Source organism: Panulirus ornatus, chromosome 12 (genome assembly GCF_036320965.1).
Source record: "Panulirus ornatus isolate Po-2019 chromosome 12, ASM3632096v1, whole genome shotgun sequence".
Classification (NCBI taxonomy): domain Eukaryota; kingdom Metazoa; phylum Arthropoda; class Malacostraca; order Decapoda; family Palinuridae; genus Panulirus; species Panulirus ornatus.
The window spans coordinates 23163344-23183158 of NC_092235.1; the positions used below are offsets into that span (position 1 = coordinate 23163344).

The following is a 19815-nucleotide window of genomic DNA, read 5'->3' on the forward strand; positions in this document are numbered from 1 at the left end:
CATACCTTAAGCTCACTCCCCTAGTGACGAAGTATCAATAATAATAATAATAATAATAATAATAATAATAATAATAATAATAATAATAACAATAATAATAACAAATTCTACCCGCCATACTTGCCAGTCGTTAACCAGCGAGCGGCGGGAACATATAATGATTAACATGGATTATATTCGCTCACAACTATAACTGTCGTGCAAGCCTTACCCTAACAACATGACAACCATTACTACCATCATCGTATAACCCGGGCCGAACACAGTCCGCTGTAGCTCACAACCTAATCCTGTTCCGCTGAGAGTAAGTAGAGTTCAGATGTTGTGGGGGCCGGCGCGTATTCAACACGACACTAGATACTCCATTAGTAGTAGTAGCCCTTAACTCTCTCTCTCTCTCTCTCTCTCTCTCTCTCTCTCTCTCTCTCTCTCTCTCTCTCTCTCGCGACACCACCTCAGAGCGCGGGGATCGGTCACCGTCTTCGTAAAGCCAACCCTTGTCTTGAGGGCGGTGTGATCTGACACACACAGACACACACACATTCCTCTCATGGGGCGCCCCGCCCCGCCCCGCCGAGCCTCTCCCCCCCCCCAGCTGTGAGAGGGCGTCCTCTCCCGCTCTGGGTGCGACGCCCAACCGAACCCAACGCTGACGAAGTGCCTGACGAAGGGGGACGTTGACAACGCCATCTCTCTGGCGGCGCGCTGTGTCGAGGAGGAGGAGGAGGAGGAGGAGCCGAGTTCGAAATGTTTATACGTTCTCGTCGTGAGAGAGAGAGAGAGAGAGAGAGAGAGAGAGAGAGAGAGAGAGAGAGAGAGAGAGAGAGAGAGAGAGAATGCAGCACACTTCCCCCACGCCCTTCCTTCCTTCATCATCATACGCCCTGCATTGCTCTTGTTTATCCAAAGTCTCTTCATCCTGGAACACGTCCTTACCCGCGTGGCCAGTTCAATAAGACCTCCTCCTCCAACCTCCAACCCCCAAACCCGACTTCTAGACTTCGGCTCCGGCGTGCGTGCGACAAGGGCGCGCGCCAGTGAACTGCCAGTGGGTGGGTACCCTACCTTCCACGGTGAGTTCGGCGGAGCAAGAGATCCTCCCGCAGGATGTGGAAGCCACGCAGGTGTACAGGCCCGCGTCCTCTGGGGTGACGTTTTGGAAGACCAGGGCCAAAGTGTCCTCATCATCCTAAAGAAAACGGGGGGTGAGGTGGTGGTTGGGTATTACACAAGTTGGGGACACACACATCCTTAACCTATGCTGACACACACACACGTATATCATAGCCAAGTGTAGTTAACTCAAAGGTATTGACCTACGCAGTAACAGTTCCTGTGATGGAAATTCATCTAATCAACTTAATTAAAAACCAAAGGATTTGATCGCATGCAATGGATGAGAAAATCATATACATATGTCATGAATCGTCGGAATATTATGAACACTTTTGGGGAATAATCAGTCACCAAAATGGCTTCAAACATCTCATATAAATGTTGCCAAAAGTTATTTTGGGTTCTCACAAAAGAAGAACACTTTACTCATATATAAATGAGACGTATTAGCTCATCTACTGTCTACCTAACCTAACCTAACCTAACCTAATCCTCTGAGTCTATCATGGAAGAATGCTAATAACAGCAGGATCTTAACATAAACAAACTCCCACGGGTCACACACACACACACAGACGACTGACCTTGAACATGACGTTGAACCGCTCCACGGGGTCGAATTCCTTACCATCGCGGAACCATTTGAACTCTGCTTTCTCTCCCTGGGCCAGCAGTGAACCCTTGCCGCTCAGACTCTCGTAGACCAGCTGTTCGTCTGTGGATGGAGAGGAGGAGGAGGAGGTCGTCAACCATTGAGGAGAGCAATGAAGGGCGATTGGTAAGGCGACATGGTCAAAGGAGGAGGTTAGTTCGCTGGCAATAGACTGAGACAAGAGATCGAATACCTTCGGCAAAGGACGAGTGGTAAAGTGTAAGTAGATCAATTTGTGACACTGAAGTGGACACAGCGGCTAGTAAAGTGTAAAGTGATGAAGGTATACACAAGAGGGGTTACCTGGAAAGGGGGGGGGGGGGGTAAGCTGTCATCTAGAAGACACTTCTATAATCCGTTTCTCCCTAAAAAGGGTTCCTAAACCAAAGGCACTAAATGGATTCGTGAAGAAAACAAAGTTTTAACATACTATCAATAAACATGAAACAGTGACAATAACTGAATTATATTCATTCTATGAAGACCCCAAGAGGCGCGTGAATACGTAAGAAAAGATGGAGAGGATAATCAAGACGATAAAGGGGTGGGCAAACGACAAACTGGACAAGGGTTAGAGAAAAGAAAACACTGAGGGAGGCAGCAGCTGTGAGACCTTAGGAACGCCACTCACCGCTGACGGTCATCGTCGCCTCACACTCCGCCCGGCCGAACTTGTTCCTGGCAATGCACTTGTACGTGCCCTCGTCCACTCGCTGGACGTGAGAGATGAGCAGCTCGTAGTGGCCACTGGCATGGTCTCTGTGAAGGGTGACCCGCTCGTCCTCCTTGATCTCGACGTCGTCCTTGAAGCTGAAGAAGGGAGGGAAGGAGTCACAAGAGGAATTACAAGAAGGGAAGGGTAAAACTCGAGGTATTGTTTTTGGTCTTGGGACAATGAAGATGATTGTACGTGTTGCACTTCGAGTGCAATGGTGAGTTCTCACGTCAATAGGTGGGTGATGGGGGATGAGATATATCGTAAATGAGGGTCAAAGGTCAACTGGAAGTCGTATGCAGCTCAAAGACATGAAGGATGGGTTCTGGGAGGGGGGGGGGAAATATCATGACTGGTTTCCTTAACTCGTAGATGCCACGAGTTCATCTGGGACGTAAGGAAGGAAACCTTGAAAGACGAAGAAGACCTTGAAGTTAAAGGGACCTTCTGGGATCCTTAAAACCAGCAGACACGAGGGACTCACACGTGGGATATCTCAGGGAAGAGACGAGTGGGATCCTTAAATGACATTTGGGATCGTCCAGTGTGATAGAAACAGGTCATGAGGGAATCTCATGGAATCCTTCAGTAGGAGGAGAAGTGAGATCTCATGACGGAGTGAACCCTCTCTAACATCAGACCCCCTCAAACATGAAAAGTAAACAAACCCCACCCCTACCCACCTTACGACCCAAGGACCTTAACCTAAGAGAACGACTCGTCCCATCTACTCACAACCCACCCACCCGAATACCCAAGGACCTTAACCTAAGAGAACGACTCGTGCCATCTACTCACAACTGGACGTCCGGCATGGGGTCACCCTTGACGTGGATCGTGTAGGAGAGGTTGGTGTTCTCGATGACTTCAGTGTGCTTCATCCTCACCAGGAAGAAGGGAGACTTGTCAGCGATACGGCGTGCCCGCTCTTCCTCCGACACTGCGGGGAGGGAGAGAGAGAGAGAGAGAGGAAAGTGTATGTACATACGAGAGAGAGCGAGGGAAGGTGGGGGTATATATATGAGAGAGGGAGGGAAGGTGGGGGGTATACCAGAGAGAGGGAGGGAAGGTGGGGGGTATATATATGAGAGAGCGAGGGAAGGAGGGGGGTATATATATGAGAGAGGGAGGGAAGGTGGGGGGTATACCAGAGAGAGGGAGGGAAGGTGGGGGGTATATATACGAGAGAGTGAGGGGAAGAGGGAAGGTGGGGGGTATATATACGAGAGAGCGAGGGAAGGTGGGGGGTATATATACGAGAGAGCGAGGGAAGGAGGAGGTGTATATATATGAGAGAGCGAGGGAAGGTGGGGGGGTATATATACGAGAGAGGGAGGGAAGGTGGGGGTATATACGAGAGAGCGAGAGAAGGTGGGGGTATATAAAGATCAAGAGGACGTGGGGAGGGGGAACTTTTAGAAACGAAAATGGAAAGTGGGATGGAAGAAAAAAAAATGTTGGTGTGACAGAGAAACAGAATCATTGCAGAGAGAGAGAGAGAGAGAGAGAGAGAGAGAGAGAGAGAGAGAGAGAGAGAGAGAGAGAGAGAGAGAGAGAGAGAGAGAGAGAGAGGACAAAAAAAAAATAAATGGGAGACATACAAGGGGGTTATTCTGGGACTTGGAAAGAAAATAAGGAAATAGTGACAAAAAAAAAAAAAAAATGGGGGAATGTAGAGTTGTCCATAAAACACAGACGCTGTGAAAATGTGGAAGACATAGACACAGAGAGAAGAAAACAAAACAAAAAAAAAAAAAAACAAGGACAGTAAGATGTGTTTGCTGCAATGTGTGTGTGTGTGTGTGTGTGTGTGTGTGTGTGTGTGTATGTGTGATCCCATATTTGCAATATGCATAACAAATAACTTTTTCTTAACACTACAGTACTGGATTCTACTCTAATGAAGTCCTCTTTCCCTCCCTTGAGAACAAAAGGATCCAATTCCCTCATTTGCACAGCAGGGTTTAGAGGGAGCCTCATCTATCGTTGAGACTCATATTACTTAACATAGAAGTCAATAGACATTTGTGATTCGCCAGCATCCACTGTGCGAATAACTCCATATATCTTGTTTACTTGCTGTTGTTTACTTGATAAGCCTAAGGGAAGGGATGAATGTAAACTATTTCTATCCTTTATTTTTTGTCTAATTGGATATCCCTCACTGTGGGTGTTTACGGTGGCATTTGTATGTCAACCTGTTTGATAATCTTGATGTTAGATATCGGAGACACACACACACACACACACACACACACACACACACTCAATCACTCACCCACTTATACACCCACACACATACATACACTCACTCAACCACTCACACACAAAGACACACACATACACACTACTCACACACACCTTCAATCACTCACTCACTTACATACTCACACCCACACACACAGACACACACACACACTCTCTCACTCGACCACTACCACTCACACACACACTCACAATTACCCCATCGTATCCAAGCGTTCTCATAGATCACTCCAGTCATTGTCTCCTCATTCTTTTGACATCTTCACAGTTCAACAAGGAAGATGCTGAGAGACGAGAGGCTCTAATGTTCCCGATGGTTAAGTAGACACACGACCATAAGGTAGTTCATCGTCGTCATATGCCATCGGGGGTGGGTGGGGAGGGGATAAACACATTCGTCAACAATGATGAAGGTTTTGGGCACCATACAGTGAGACGTACCATTTGCCAAGCCGCTCATGTACACTGCGTTATGACGACAACCATCCATAATCAATTCCTATGTCGCATCTGTAATTTCTGATGTCATTCTACGAGTAAGTGTGGAGTGTGAAGAATTTCTCAAAAATCATAAGTAGGATGAAGGGTTAATGAAACATAGGGTAATACGAAATGGACTGATGGAGGGGAAAAATAACATCCCTTTCAATTGATAAATAAGAGATGCAAATAATGAGACAATAATGCAAGTTACTAATATTCTCTGCTGATCTGTGCAGATAAGATGAGATAAAAACCCAAGTCAGACACAATCTACATTGATCACACACGTAATGTATATATATATATATATATATATATATATATATATATATATATATATATATATATATATATAGGGGAGAAAGAATACTTCCCACGTATTCCCTGCGTGTCGTCGAAGGCGACTAAAAGGGGAGGGAGCGAGGGGCTTGAAAACCTCCCCTCTCATTATTTTTTTTTAATTTTCCAAAAAGAAGGAACAGAGAAGGGGGCCAGGTGAGGATATTCCATCAAAGGCCCAGTTCTCTGTTCTTAACGCTACCTCGCTAACGCGAGAAATGGCAAATAGTTTAAAAGAAAAAAAAGAAAAAAATATATATACAAACACACACATATATAAACAAGACGCAATCCCAGTGTATCAGGCTAAGCCAACTGATCTTGATGCAAAAAGACCAGCACATACTAAACCCAACCCAGAACTTGCCAAGTTAACCATGTCTTTCAAAGCCCCCCGTGGACGAAAATGCTTCCACCGTCTCTCTCTAAAACTCACGTTCTTGGACAAGGAGCTGTGCAGAGCAGGTGGCAGCCGCTCCCGTCTCGTCTGTCGCTTTGGCCGTGTAGATGCCGGAATCGAGAACACGGCAATTCATCACCTGGGCACCCACGGGAGGAGGGGGGGAAACGGAGAGAGAGAAAGAGAAAGAAAGAAGCGTATTAATGTACAAGGTACAGGAACAATATCCATGGTACAGACATGGTACAGCTTACCAGCGACCTCACGTCTTACGATCAATAATAAGACATGGAACTATTCAGAATTCTTTTGGTAAATTGAAATACCACTTGAAGATGAAATACAGTTAAAGTTAAATCAATGAATTGTTTTTTTTCTTCTTGTGAGGCCACAAGTGATATAAAAGTGTATACTGTATCAAATCCTTCATCTAAATCTGCATAAATACTTATATATATATATATATATATATATATATATATATATATATATATATATATATATATATATATATATATATATATCAAAACTCCAATGAGATAAACTACTATTTTGAAGGACTGATGAATGTAACAGAATCTAATGATCAGATGAAAGGATGAGAGATATGAGAGGGGTGGTGGTTGGGGCTTGAAGAAATGCGGTGAGAGGCTCATGAACAAAAAAAAAATGGTTTGATGGAGAGAGAAGCGGTGAAAGGCTCGCGTACAATGAAGTGCGGCATTGTGGCAGGGAGTGGATGTGATCGCAAGCGAATTTCTCAAGACATGGGAGGTTGACGGGGATGTCGTGTCTTCAGTCAGGATATGCAGTGAATGTACATAGCCTGTGGAGAGAGGAGTTTGAGAACTGGAGGCGTGCTTATAAAAGAGCTTATATATATATGTATATAAAGTGGGAACAAAAAGGAATTATTCAAATCCCAAAGGTACGAGTCTGTTGAGATTACCAGATAAGATGCATGTTATACGGGTGGTGGTGTTGCTAATAGAGAGATGTGTGATGGCATGCACAGAGCATCAGGTTGGGAATGAAAACTGTGGCTTCACGAGCGGCAATGGCTGTGTGGAACTGGTGTTACGGCACGGTTGACAGAGATGCCTCGAGAAAGGTCCTAAGAAGACATCATGTGGGAAGAAAACTATGTGAAGCAGTGAGACGTTTTGATCCAAAGCGTTAAGAATGTATGCCAGGATATATGAAGAAAATGGGGGGTAGAGTGGTTCCAGGTGAAGGCGAGGCTGCGACGAGGGTGTGTGATGCCACCATGGCTGTTTAATCTGTATATGAATGGGGTGGTGAGGGAGGTAAATGCGAGGGGACTTGGTGATGGCCGGGTTTGCACACACTCTCTCTTTCTTTTTTTTAGGATAGGGGGGAATGAATGACGAGGGATTTGGAAGATGAGTCAGTTGCTGTTTGAAGATGACGCGGCTCTGGTGAGAGAAAGAGTTGGTCTGTTGTTGACGCAACCTTGAAAAATAAACGCGGGAAAGGCAAATGTGTACGTATGCGTCTGTATCAAGATGGATACGTGAGTTGAAGAGGAAGAAGACCTGAGTCGTGGGTAATCATTATCAGCAAAAATTTTTTTTTTCATGGTGATTTTAAGGGGAAGAGGAGGGGTGGGGTGGGCAGGGGGGGGGACACGTTCTAGAAGGAACGTTTTTTTTCTTTTTGGGGGGTGAAGGGGAAGGGGGCTATGGGGGGGGGGAACAACAGCAATAAAGGAGACATTCTCTTGATGTAAACTGGGAGGAAACCTCTCTGGGGGAAGAAAAAGACACACGAACACACACACACACGAAAACAAGAGCAAATGGAGAAATATCTTCTGGGGTTCAACCCATTTTTTTTTCTCTCTCTCTAAGGGGGAAGCTGAGAGGGGTGGGGGGAGGGGGGGGGTCATCCCAGGTATTTTTCTGGGGGTAAACCTATCTTCTTTTATTTTTCGGGGGAATAAATCTAATTTTTGTGGGCATACAAACATCTATCATCAGGGAATACACAATTTTTCCCCCTTTTTTTTTTTTTTTACCCCTGGGAATAAATCCAGGTTTTTCTTCAAGGGACAAAAGCACAAATAGAAAAAAAAAAAATCAAGACTTTCTCTGGGGATGAAAATTCTCTGGGGGTGAAAATTCTCAGGGGATGAAAAATTCTCTGGGGTTAAAATTCTCTGGGGATCATGCTCTTGTGGAGCAGCAGTACCTTCAACCAGTGCTTGTTTCCCTCGTCGATCATCTGGGTAAAAGAACGCGAAAATGAGGAACCTAAGGTTAACAAACCTATATAATTTTGGTTGTAGTGTGGGTGATGTGTATATATCAGACACGTGTCGACTCACCTTTCTTTTTCATACCAAAAGGTTGTGAGAAACATTAATAAGCTCGTTCCTATAGCAAGCATGAGATGTGGTACTATGGTGTTAATTCTGACCGATAGTAATATATGGAGTTCCTATATCACACATAAATTGTGGGTTATAATGTTAATTCTGACCAACAGTAATATATGGAGTTCCTATATCAGTTCCTATATCATACTTAAGCTATGGGCTATGGTGTTAATTCTGACCAACAGTAATATATGGAGTGCCTATATCAGTTCCTATATCATACTTAAGGTGTGGGCTATATTGTTAATTCTGACCAACAGTAATATATGGAGTTCCTATATCACACTTACACTGTGGGCTATAATGTTAATTCTGACAAATAGTAACATATGGATTTCCTATATCACACTTAAATTGTGGGCTATAATGTCAATTCTGACCAATAGAAACATATGGAGTTCCTATATCACACTTACATTGTGGGTTATAATGTTAATTCTGACCAATAGTAATATATGGAGTTCCTATATCACACTTAAATTGTGGGTTATAATGTTAATTCTGACCACGAGTAACATATAGAGTTCCTATATCACACTTACACTGTGGGTTATAATGTTAATTCTGACCAAGAGTAACATACAGAGTTCCTATATCACACTTACACTGTGAGCCATAATGTTAATTCTGACCAAGAGTAACATACAGAGTTCCTATATCACACTTAAACTGTAGATTATCATAATAACGTTGAGCCAAAAGGTAACACAGTACACTTTTGACAATCAAGAATGACTTCATAACACATCAGACCCGTCAGTGTACAACGTCAAAGTTTTTATTGAACTTGTTCAGTATTACCATCATGTACAGCATACAAACATAATTATCAGTGGAACTTTTCGAAAGTACATCCGAGAAGTTAACTGACTTAAAAAGAGATATGAAAAATTTCTCTATCTTCCTAGAATAGTATAACCTATGGTTAGGTTAGAGTGTTAAATTCCCTTGTGAAAGAGATAAGAATAACCCATTTCCCTTTAACAATATATATATAACCTATCACTACATGATAATTTACCCATTTCCCTTTAACAATATATATATATAACCTATCACTACATGATAATTTACCCATTTCCTTAGAATAGCATATAACCCATCACTAAATGATAATATTCCGTTCCCATACTTCTAAAAGACGTAAGAATCACCCATTTCCTTAGAATAGCACGTAACCCATCACTAAATGATAATATTCCGTTCCCATACTTCTAAAAGACGTAAGAATCACCCATTTCCTTAGAATAGCATTAAACCCATCACTACATGATAATATTCCGTTCCCATACCTATCAAAGCCATAAGAATCACCCTATCTAACTCGAACAGCCCAAATAACCTAATCCGGAGGATCGTTTTCTATACAAGCCAAATACGGCGCGCGCGCGCATTCTCCCAGTCGTGTCGTACGCTGACACACACACACACACACACACACGTACACACGTCCCTACCTTGAGCGTGTGTACATTGCCAGCATCTTGCTGCTGGATGCGGTCCGCCAACTTGTCGTCCAGGGGTTTCGAGTCCTTGAGCCATGTTATGAAGTAGGGTGCAGGGTGGGCAACCTCACAGCCGAAAAGTACGCTTTCCCCAGCTACAGTGGTGGAGGTGGGAGGGAAAGATAGAAAACGTTATTACCAACCTGACGTAGAAAACGTGTCAATACGTAGGGGAGACTTAAGAGAAAAAAAATAAATTGCTCATGTCTTATCAAAATTGCACGGTTATATACTTCACGTCTTACATTGGAAAGGGGAATAGCGATGAATACACTGGATATCATATTCAAATAAGTACAATACGATCTATGCAGCTCAAATTGGAGCAGACGAATCTACTGTTAATGAGAGATATTGAAATCAATACAATGCGATCTATGCAGCTCAAATTGGAGCAGACGAATCTACTGCTAATAAGAGATATTCACTACCTCATAGGGAGTTCAGAAGATTCTAAACGAGAGAGGCCAAACCAAGATACGGGCGTAACTTAAGATAGATATGAGAGATAAAGTGCTTGGGCAATACTAAGAATCATAAGGAGTTTAAGAGAATGGTTTATTTTGATCAACGAGAGAATTTAGCTTTCTTTTTTAAAGGGGAGGGGCAATGTTTATTTATTTATTGATTGATACGGCAAAATAAGCTTTCAAAAGCTGGTATGGGGGAAGGCAGAAACAAAATAATACCAGCTGTCTACAGCAACATAGAGACAAAAGAAATGTTCGCCAAGTAACTACTGCCTTTCCCACACCCTTCACCAAGAGATACAAGTCTTTAAGATTACATAAGCTGAAAGGTCAAAATCTCAAGTGCCTACAAAATACCTCGCAAGCCAGACGTGAATACAGCATACAGGAGAGGAGAAAAAAAATATATATACATATGTATAGATACCTCGTCATTTAAGACGGTAGAAGCGGCTGTATTTCAACAAAACATGGATCATTCACATTGAAAAACACTTAGGGAAAACTTGTGATTAAACCAGTTTCGCTCTATATACAATATACATGCCATTAAATAGCTAATACTTGAATGATCCTTGAATATAAAAGTCTCTGTCTAATCTTCAACGCAAATGACCCATTTTCTGTCATGGGCTGAAAACGGAGAGTAAACAGTAAGGGCTGAGGTAGATGGAGGAATATACGAAAGCTCTTGTGGCATCTTGTGTACGTACGTTCGATAACAGACTCGGCCACCCTCTCTCCTGTGTCCTTTAATGTTACTATCCCTGAAAATTTGTTCAGTGATCATTGGTACAGCAATGAGGAATATTGGTGGGTTTTGATACAGCAATGAGGAATATTGGTGGATATTGATACAGCAATGAGGAATATTGGTGGATATTGATACAGCAATGAGGAATATTGGTGGATATTGGTACAGCAATGAGGAATACTGGTGAGTTTTGGTACAGCAATGAGGAATACTATATATGTGAGGTCTGGTTATCAAAGGAATACATAAACATAGCCGATCTTGTGTTTATAAAACCGTTTGAGAACATAATACACAATTCAGACAACCTTCTGCAGTGCATATGTACGTACAAAGAGCTTTACACCATTCAAAGTCTTCACACACACACACACACACACACACACACACACACACACACACACACATATAAAACTTAACAGACACAAACAGACGTATGTAAGACAATTACTGTTACATCAAACAGGAAAGAGATATTGCATTCAAATTAGGCTCCAGTGGATGAGGGAGGTTTACACTCTCTTTAGTTTCCATTTTCTGAATAAATGATTCGTGATTCGATACGTTTCAATACAGAGTTATTAAGATTCAAATGCTTTCCTCACATTCTCATTCACGTCAGGAATGAAGGAAATCTATTTCTTATGCATTCAAAACTGACGGGCAACACCACGGCTGACTCAAGTCCACAAGGTAAACACACAGACAACAAATCTAATTGAACGAACACATTGATTGTGATGACACACATACACAGACGACAATATCCAATCATGCACCACGAAATACGATGTACATATTTCTTTTGAGAAGAGTACAAACGTAAATAAACACATGCTACTGACAGTCCTCTGGTCTAACAAGCAATCACACTTCAATCTCCTAGTTTAAGAACAAAAGAAAAAGAAAAAAGCATAGAATTGAGTACAATAAAATCACACTTCACATCATCACTAAAACATTAACAATCATCAGTTCAAATTTGTTTATCTTGACTATTATTACACTGGGTGCTGGATACATATATATATATATATATATATATATATATATATATATATATATATATATATATATATAATCAAGGTAGGGGATTACAATCACTGCTACTGTGGGGGAATTTCTTGATAGAATAGAAGCGATGAGATCAGATTCTAACAAAAGAAATGGTTTGGCGGGGGAAAGAGACGCGAGTGATAAAAAATGGACCACAGGGGCAAAACAAAGAGGAAATTACATTAGAATTACGGTCTCACTGAGGTAAATGGGCGAGAGAAGAGGAGGAGGAGTTATTTGAGGATGATGAAACGTGTTCAACGTGACACTGACGATATACCAACAAATCAAGTGAGGAGAACCTTCTGTGATTTAAAAGAAAGGAAAACGAAGAGAAGGGGAACGAAAACGAAGAGAGGGGGGAAACTCATTCATTTACATTGTCAATGGAGGAATGAAATGATATATGAGACTACCCACATGAGGGATCAAGATCTATATAATCAGTGACAGGTATATCATATATCGAGACGACTATATAAAGGTTATCACAGACTAGAGCAATGGGAGAATGGGATCATGGGGCACCAGTGGGAGATGGAGGACTGTGGAACGAAACAATTCTTAATCCGTTACTGAGGGGAATGGACCGATGGACTGAATAAATAAACTTAAGAGTGGGACAACAGAATGGGAAAGTATTATAGGAAAGTATCAGCGAGCTTTATTAAGGTCACACTTATGGAAAAACCCTCTACAGTGAAACAAAATGAAAGGCATCATTGATTTAGAGAGAACTGGAACGTTCTTCAAAGAGAGGAGGAAAAGAAGAATTTAGGCCAAATGGAACAATATAACAAAAGGTTTTTAAGGACTGTTAAGAACAGAACAACACCTTAAGTATTCAAGGACGCTCACTTTAAGTATTCAAGGGCGCTCACTTTAAGTATTCAAGGACGCTCACTTTAAGTATTCAAGGACGCTCACTTTAAGTATTCAAGGACGCTCACTTTAAGTATTCAAGGACGCTCACTTTAAGTATTCAAGGACGCTCACTTTACGTATTCAAGGACGCTGGAATATGACAAGAAAACTCCCAAATGGAGAAAAGTCACGACGGGATCCTACAATGGAAACAATATGAAACGACGGAATGGATCAACTAGATGGAACGGTGAATGAAACATCGCTTATACAAAAGGTCTGAGGAATGGAACAGGACCAAAAAGAAAAGAAGCCAACCCAGTCCAACACCACTGTGAGTGCAGTTCATTGCAAGAACACTAGGAAGATGGTATGACCAAACAGCAGTGCTGGAGGAATGGTACACTGACACAATAATGGATAGATCGTGCTACAGAAGAGCCCTGGAGGGATGATACACAGACACACACACACACACACACACACACACACACACACACACACACACACACTGGGAAAAACAAAGACGTAAATGCAACAATGCTAATGGGCAATTCACATCAACAAACACCACAGGTTACGACGGGAAATCAGGGGGTGGAGGAGGGGGTGGTGGTGTGGAGGGGTGGGGATTGGGGGGATATCACTACATGGAGGGGGATTAATAAAAAACAAACCCTAATGGGATCCTTAAATGTGGACAAGAATGAATAAAACAACACAAGGAAATCTACGACAATTCTCTAAGACTATATTCCAGATCGGAACGAGATCAAATCGACAGTCAAAGAGAACCAAACACTGTGGGATAAGTGACCTTTGGGAGAGGAGAGTGGAAGAAAAAGGGAGGACAAGAGTCTGGCAACACTGAGGGGGGGGGGGGAAAATCACAACAATGAAAGAAAACGGGGGGTTAGACGTCCCCCAATTACTTACGCTCAACAACGTCTCCCTTGATGGTCTTGGTGAAAACGGGCTTCGGGGTCCCTCCTGGTGTGTGAGGTGCTGGGGAAAGAGAGTTAATTAGCCAACTGCTCTGTTAAGTCGTTTATAATAATCTGATGATTATGTTTTTTTTTTTTCTGGGTAATGTTTAAATCTGGTTCATGAGTTGGTGAGAACAAAATGATGAATACAGTGCTAAACTATCTTGATCAATTCTTTACACTATTATCATCAAATCTTGATATGATATTGATAATTGCTATACTTAAACTCTATATCATGAAATGCTTAGTTCAAAACATACTGTAAATATCAATGGAATAGTAATGCCTTGTTGAAATGCTAAGATGAAATGCCTTCAGCAATGTCTAGCATTTTTCGGAAATGCGTATCACCCAGTCTTGCGTAAGAACAGAGAGATTGAATACCAAAATGTGAAGTCCAATATCATACCAATATTTGTATTAAAAATAACAACATCTATTCCACTATACAGTAAATCTATCATTTCTTTGAAAGAATAACTCTGTGAAAGGCAATGCTGATAGGAGGATAGAGATAGATAGATAGATAGATAGATAGAGAGAGAGAGAGAGAGAGAGAGAGAGAGAGAGAGAGAGAGAGAGAGAGAGAGAGAGAGAGAGGTTAGAGAGAGAGAGAGGGAGAGGGTGCATACGCTCACTGCTCCTTCAGGGAGCGAACAACCCCTGAAGTCAGACACATGCTGAATGATGATGGATAGAATTTCATCAGAGGGGAAATGGCTGCTGACATGATGGTTCAGTGACTAACGAGATCAAACGTGGGGGGGGGGGGAAGAAGGGAAGACAGGAACAAGAGAGTTCATACACTTGAACAGGACTTTCATAAAAAGAAAAGAGCACAGGCGATGTAAGGATGTGTTGTGTATCACACCGCAAAAGAAGGAAATAGTGTCGACAGACAGACAAGTGTAGAACAATGACATTTCAGCAACAAAAACAGCCTACCAACAAACAAATAAATAAAAAAAAAATAGCCCCTCGTATACAAACAAAAACTCAACAGTGTGACAGGACCACCTCACCGTTTTAACGAGAACAACCTCAAAATTTTGTACTGTAACAACACCTAGGTTGTAACAAAGCTACAACGGCGTAACGAGTCGTTATCTGCTGAACCCGATACAACACCACAGAGTGTAACAGGATAAACACTACAGAGTAAACACATGCGTGCAACAACACAGGAGACAAAGCTAAATCCAAATTACAACTATAACCACCACAAGAACTTCTTAAAAAATAAAAAGGACTACATAACAAAGTATTGACACCATTACAACCATTCACAACACATACACCCTCGTAATATCCCAAGTTACCAACAACATAAACACAAAACATGGCAAACAAGGCACACAATATATAAATACGATTACAAACATTCCTGCCACAACTTTAATAGACATCTGAACCCACACTGGGAATGCCAGTGGATCTGTATTTCGAGACGTAATCATCCAAAACTGAGTCTGGGGTTCGACATGAAAACGAAGCTGCGAGAACCCGATTCGAACGCCCTCACAGTTTCTGGTCGTGGGGGAGGTCCGTCACCGAGTTCGGAGGAGGCCTTTTGACTACGGCTTTGGGCCCCAACACCAGCCTTTACTCACTTGTCGGTTCGTCCATCTTGCCAGAGGCCTTTGGCTGGGGCTCCTGCTTCACCTGGGGCTGACTGGGCGCGGGTTCCGGCACCACAAGCTTCGGGAGTTCCGGGGCGGCCTTGGGCGCTGCTGCCTTCTTCGGGGCTTCTGGTTCCTGTGAGGGAGTAGGAAGGTTGAAGAGATGAGTTTTCGGGAAGTGGGACATCAATGGGTTAGGCGCCGCCCCCTCCAGGTTTGGCTGTGGCTTGTGTTAGTATGAGTCGACGTGTGTATGAGGCAGTCTCGTATGATTCTTATGTCTAATTAAGCGTTAATATACACAGAGGAAGATCCATGTATGTCTGTATGACTCTATGTGTATGAGGCTGTCTCGTATGAATCTTATGTCTAATTAAGCGTTAATACACACAGAGGAAGATCCCTGTACGTCTGTATGACTCTATGTGTATGAAGCTGTTTCGTATGACTCATGTCTAATCAAGCGTTAATATACACAGAGGAAGATCCCCCTGTGTGTCTGTATGACTCTATGTGTATGAAGCTGTCTTGTATGACAGGATGTCCGAGTAAGCGCTGATATACAGAAGGGTGTTGGAAATGTCTTGTCAACCCTTACAGAGAGAGAGCATCTATCACGCGTACGTCTTATAGAACACGATAGATATGATACCCACAGGCGTATGTGACGTCTTTTATGAATGATGAAAACTTGTAGTTACTGAACGCTAACTGTGTCCAATTGGTCTGTGTGTTCGCCACAGTTCTGGGTGACATTTAGAGAGCAGTCGAGGTACTCAAAAGCTCAAATCCACGCCTGACAGTGAGTATCTGAGGTGCTCAAAGGCTTAAATCCATCCCTTGTTACCATCTCGTCTCATGCTATATCGTCTGTGAACCACCGGGGGTGACAAGACAGAGCGAACACCCTTCAAAAGACTCTTGTGTTCACACTGGCATTAGAATGTAGATGGTGCGTGTTCAAATGGATCAATCTTCTATATAGGTATCTTCAGTGTTGTGGGAATGTCTTTCCTGTGTCTTCCACAAAGGCCAGCTAAGTGCGCCAGTGATTTTGAGGTTAGGGTACACTGCAGTGATGGGATATGAGGCTACGACCGAAGCGTATACGCATCAAGGGGAGGGGGGGGGAGAAGAAATATGATGGGGGGGGGATACTAATTTAGTTCAGTTGATCCTTATTTCTAAAGGCCACGTTCTGTATATCGTCACAGGCGAAGTTAATCATTCGTAAGCACCTAATTTGGTAATGACACCAATCATGGTACTTCTTAGCCATAGGGCATTTGGCAATTTTAGGGAGGGAAGAATCCAAAACAGGTGCTCCAAAAAAAGAAAAAAAATGTCCCAACATTTTTCTTTTTTGGAGCAAGAGAACCCTATATCCCATCACTATACAGATATATGACCAAGTGTGTAAAACAAATGAAGGTCTGGGAATTCTCTTTTAGGGGGACAAGAAAAAAATACCTTGTCGTGTTAGTGTGTAGTATCCATTTCTAAAGAGAATTTTCTTGCATTAGAACAATTCTATTTAGAAGGTACGGAACCATCCCTCTTCTTCCCCTTCCCCACATACGTTAATTGGAACACACACACACACACACACACACACACACACACACACACATTGATAAACGTTCTGGATACACAAAACAAAAACACACACACACACACGAATACTGCACAATAGGGTTCAGGCAGAGGATATTATTATTTCTGGGGGGGGGGAGGGTTTTTGTTTTGCATATTAATCGACACTTGCTTTATAAAAACACACACACACACACCACACACATACACACACATACATACACACATACACTTTATTGTTCACGAATACAAGGAATACGACGAAGGAGGTCCATGACAAAAAATTTCAGATGCTTCGTAAAGTCATGACACGTCCAGGGAATTCGAGAGTCATGGTCTGTGCGAATGGTTTAGTTTCGTGTGATGTCAAAAAATGGGTTTCGTAGGTACAGCGTTCTGTTATGGGACTATATAAGCTATTCTGGAGGCTAGGGAAATATTCAGTCAGGTACTATAGAGGGAGAAATTAAAGAAAAACTATAGAGGGGAAATACAAAAAATAGAATTTAGTTGTCATTTACGAACTACTGGACGGGATGAGGGGGAGGGAAATGTACAAAGGTGTTGTGGGGGAAATTTTTTTTTCAAGTTGTTTACAAGTCGTAAAAGAAATGAAAAAAAAGGTTGTTGGTTTGTGGATGAATCAACTGATGGGATGGGAGGCGTCTAGTGTCCTGCAGTACTGATGAAGGGACACATGACCTATTTCAAGTCCCATGGGGCCCTAGGGGGATCTTTAGCTGTCGGGATGCGTAAGTACGTAGGCTCTAGTGTGGGGAGAGGAAGGGGGGGGGGGGGGTCGTGCTCAATTTGGGGGGAGTGGGGGTGGTGGTTTGATATAAGGCATGACCTTGAGAACATCAGCCAAGGTCGTTGAACCACACGACATGGGCACACACAAAGACTGCGATGGTTTTGTCTACTCTTGCCACTCGTACAATACACGGGATCAGACACAAGGCTCAGGCGGGGACGCAAGCACAGGAGATGGGAAGCAATCAAAACAACAAACGATATGTGTATAAAAAAACAAAACAAATAACGATGGTCAAAACTGAAACAAAACAATTTAAAAAAAACGAAAACAGGAGGGTGTAAAATCCTCGAACTCATGTTGCCATATCTAGAGGAAGGAGTTACATAAAACTTGTATCACAATAAGGCCAGGGAAAAAAAAATAATATAGTGTTGCCATTGTATGTTCATAATTCATGTCTCATTACCTCTACTAAAATCTACTCTAGGTAGTATACTATGTATGAAATCTGTTGCTTTAAAGGTCTTTTTTTAAGACTCAGGGTCCTTGAAATTCTGATATAAGAAAAAAAAGGGTGAAAAAAAAATTGGTTGTTAAATACATCCAATACATAAACAAAGCAGCAGGTTCCACCCATAGCACAATTCACCGACACACAAGATCAATGTACATCTATACAAACTAGTGTTAATGTTAACTGATGACGTACTACTGTCCAATTGCAACTTCAACTCTGGCAACACTAGTCAGTGATTTAGTACATCTGACAGGCCCGCCGCCAAACTGTCAAAAGCTCTCAAAATGCCCCGGTCAAGGGACACGTAGATTAATATCATATCATTTTACTAATCTAATTTTAATTTATGTTAAGACTCAATCTACTCTATTCATGATCCTACTGAGGACAGTGTCAGGGGACTGGTTTCCAGTTCTAACAAATTTGTGGACTGTCCCTGACAGATTTTTTTAAATTTTCTTTTCTTTTTTTAACAAAGTATTGGAAATATCACAAAGATCTAAAGCATTTCACCAATAGAAGACGGGCGAGTCGAAAACTGGCACCAGAATTCGAGGGCAAAAAAAGAAAAAAGATAATACAAGAGAATAATCATATAGAAATTAAAATATTCAAAATAAAAACATCCAAAAACTTGGAAATAAAAATCATAGCCAAAGAAGAAGAAGAAGAATGCATCAAGTCAACGGGTGGGAATTATGCAATGCGTTCCAGCCTCCCTCTTTTTACCGAGTCCTTTTGAGCCGCTGCCTCTTGTCTGGCCTTGGGTGCTTCCGCTTCCTTCGGGGTTTCTGGAGAGGCCACGTCCCTGCTGGTCCAGAACTGCTCCACCTCCATCACCCCCTCGTCCTCGACGGCTTCCTGGGCCATCATCTCGAAGGCGTCCTCGACGGAGTCGTCGGAGGCCTTGCCCTGTTCTTCCAGCGACTTGTCCATGGCTCTGGAAGCTCTTTCTTTCTGGAGCCTGGAAGATTCTTCCTTCTCCTTCAGCAGTCTCTCCTTCTCTTTTCTCTCTCTTTCCTCCTTTTCCTTTCTCTCTCTTTCCTCCTTTTCCTTTCTCTCCTTCTCTTTTCGCTCTCTTTCCTCCTTTTCCTTTCTCTCCTTCTCTTCTCTCTCCTTTCTCAGCTTTTCTTCCCTTTCCCTTTTCTCTCGTTCTTCTTGTTCCGCCTTCGCTTTCTTTATTTTTTCTTGTTCTATTTTCTCTCTCTCTTCTCTTTCCTTCCTGAGTTTCTCTTCCTGCTCCTTTCTTTCCTTCTCTCTTTGCAGTCTTTCCCTCTCTTCCTTCTCTTTCTTTTCCTTTTCTATCCTCTCTTTTTCTTTCCT

General features: G+C 42.4%; 1 protein-coding gene across 3 annotated transcripts in view; it reads right to left on the minus strand.

Moving 5' to 3' along the window:
* The window catches only part of LOC139751858 (protein Obscurin-like), a 318529-nt gene that overhangs the window by 61082 nt on the left and 237632 nt on the right, over positions 1-19815 (minus strand). For 2 of the 3 annotated variants that reach the window (XM_071667497.1, XM_071667499.1), the window contains exons 15-23: positions 15617-15761; positions 13954-14022; positions 9826-9968; positions 8182-8214; positions 6007-6109; positions 3282-3423; positions 2400-2578; positions 1701-1831; positions 1066-1189 (exon numbers count right to left, since the gene is read on the minus strand). In XM_071667497.1, coding sequence (XP_071523598.1) covers positions 1066-1189; positions 1701-1831; positions 2400-2578; positions 3282-3423; positions 6007-6109; positions 8182-8214; positions 9826-9968; positions 13954-14022; positions 15617-15761 — 1069 coding nt within the window. The remainder of the gene's footprint in view (positions 1-1065; positions 1190-1700; positions 1832-2399; positions 2579-3281; positions 3424-6006; positions 6110-8181; positions 8215-9825; positions 9969-13953; positions 14023-15616; positions 15762-19815) is intronic. The other variant, XM_071667498.1, reaches the window with a different exon arrangement.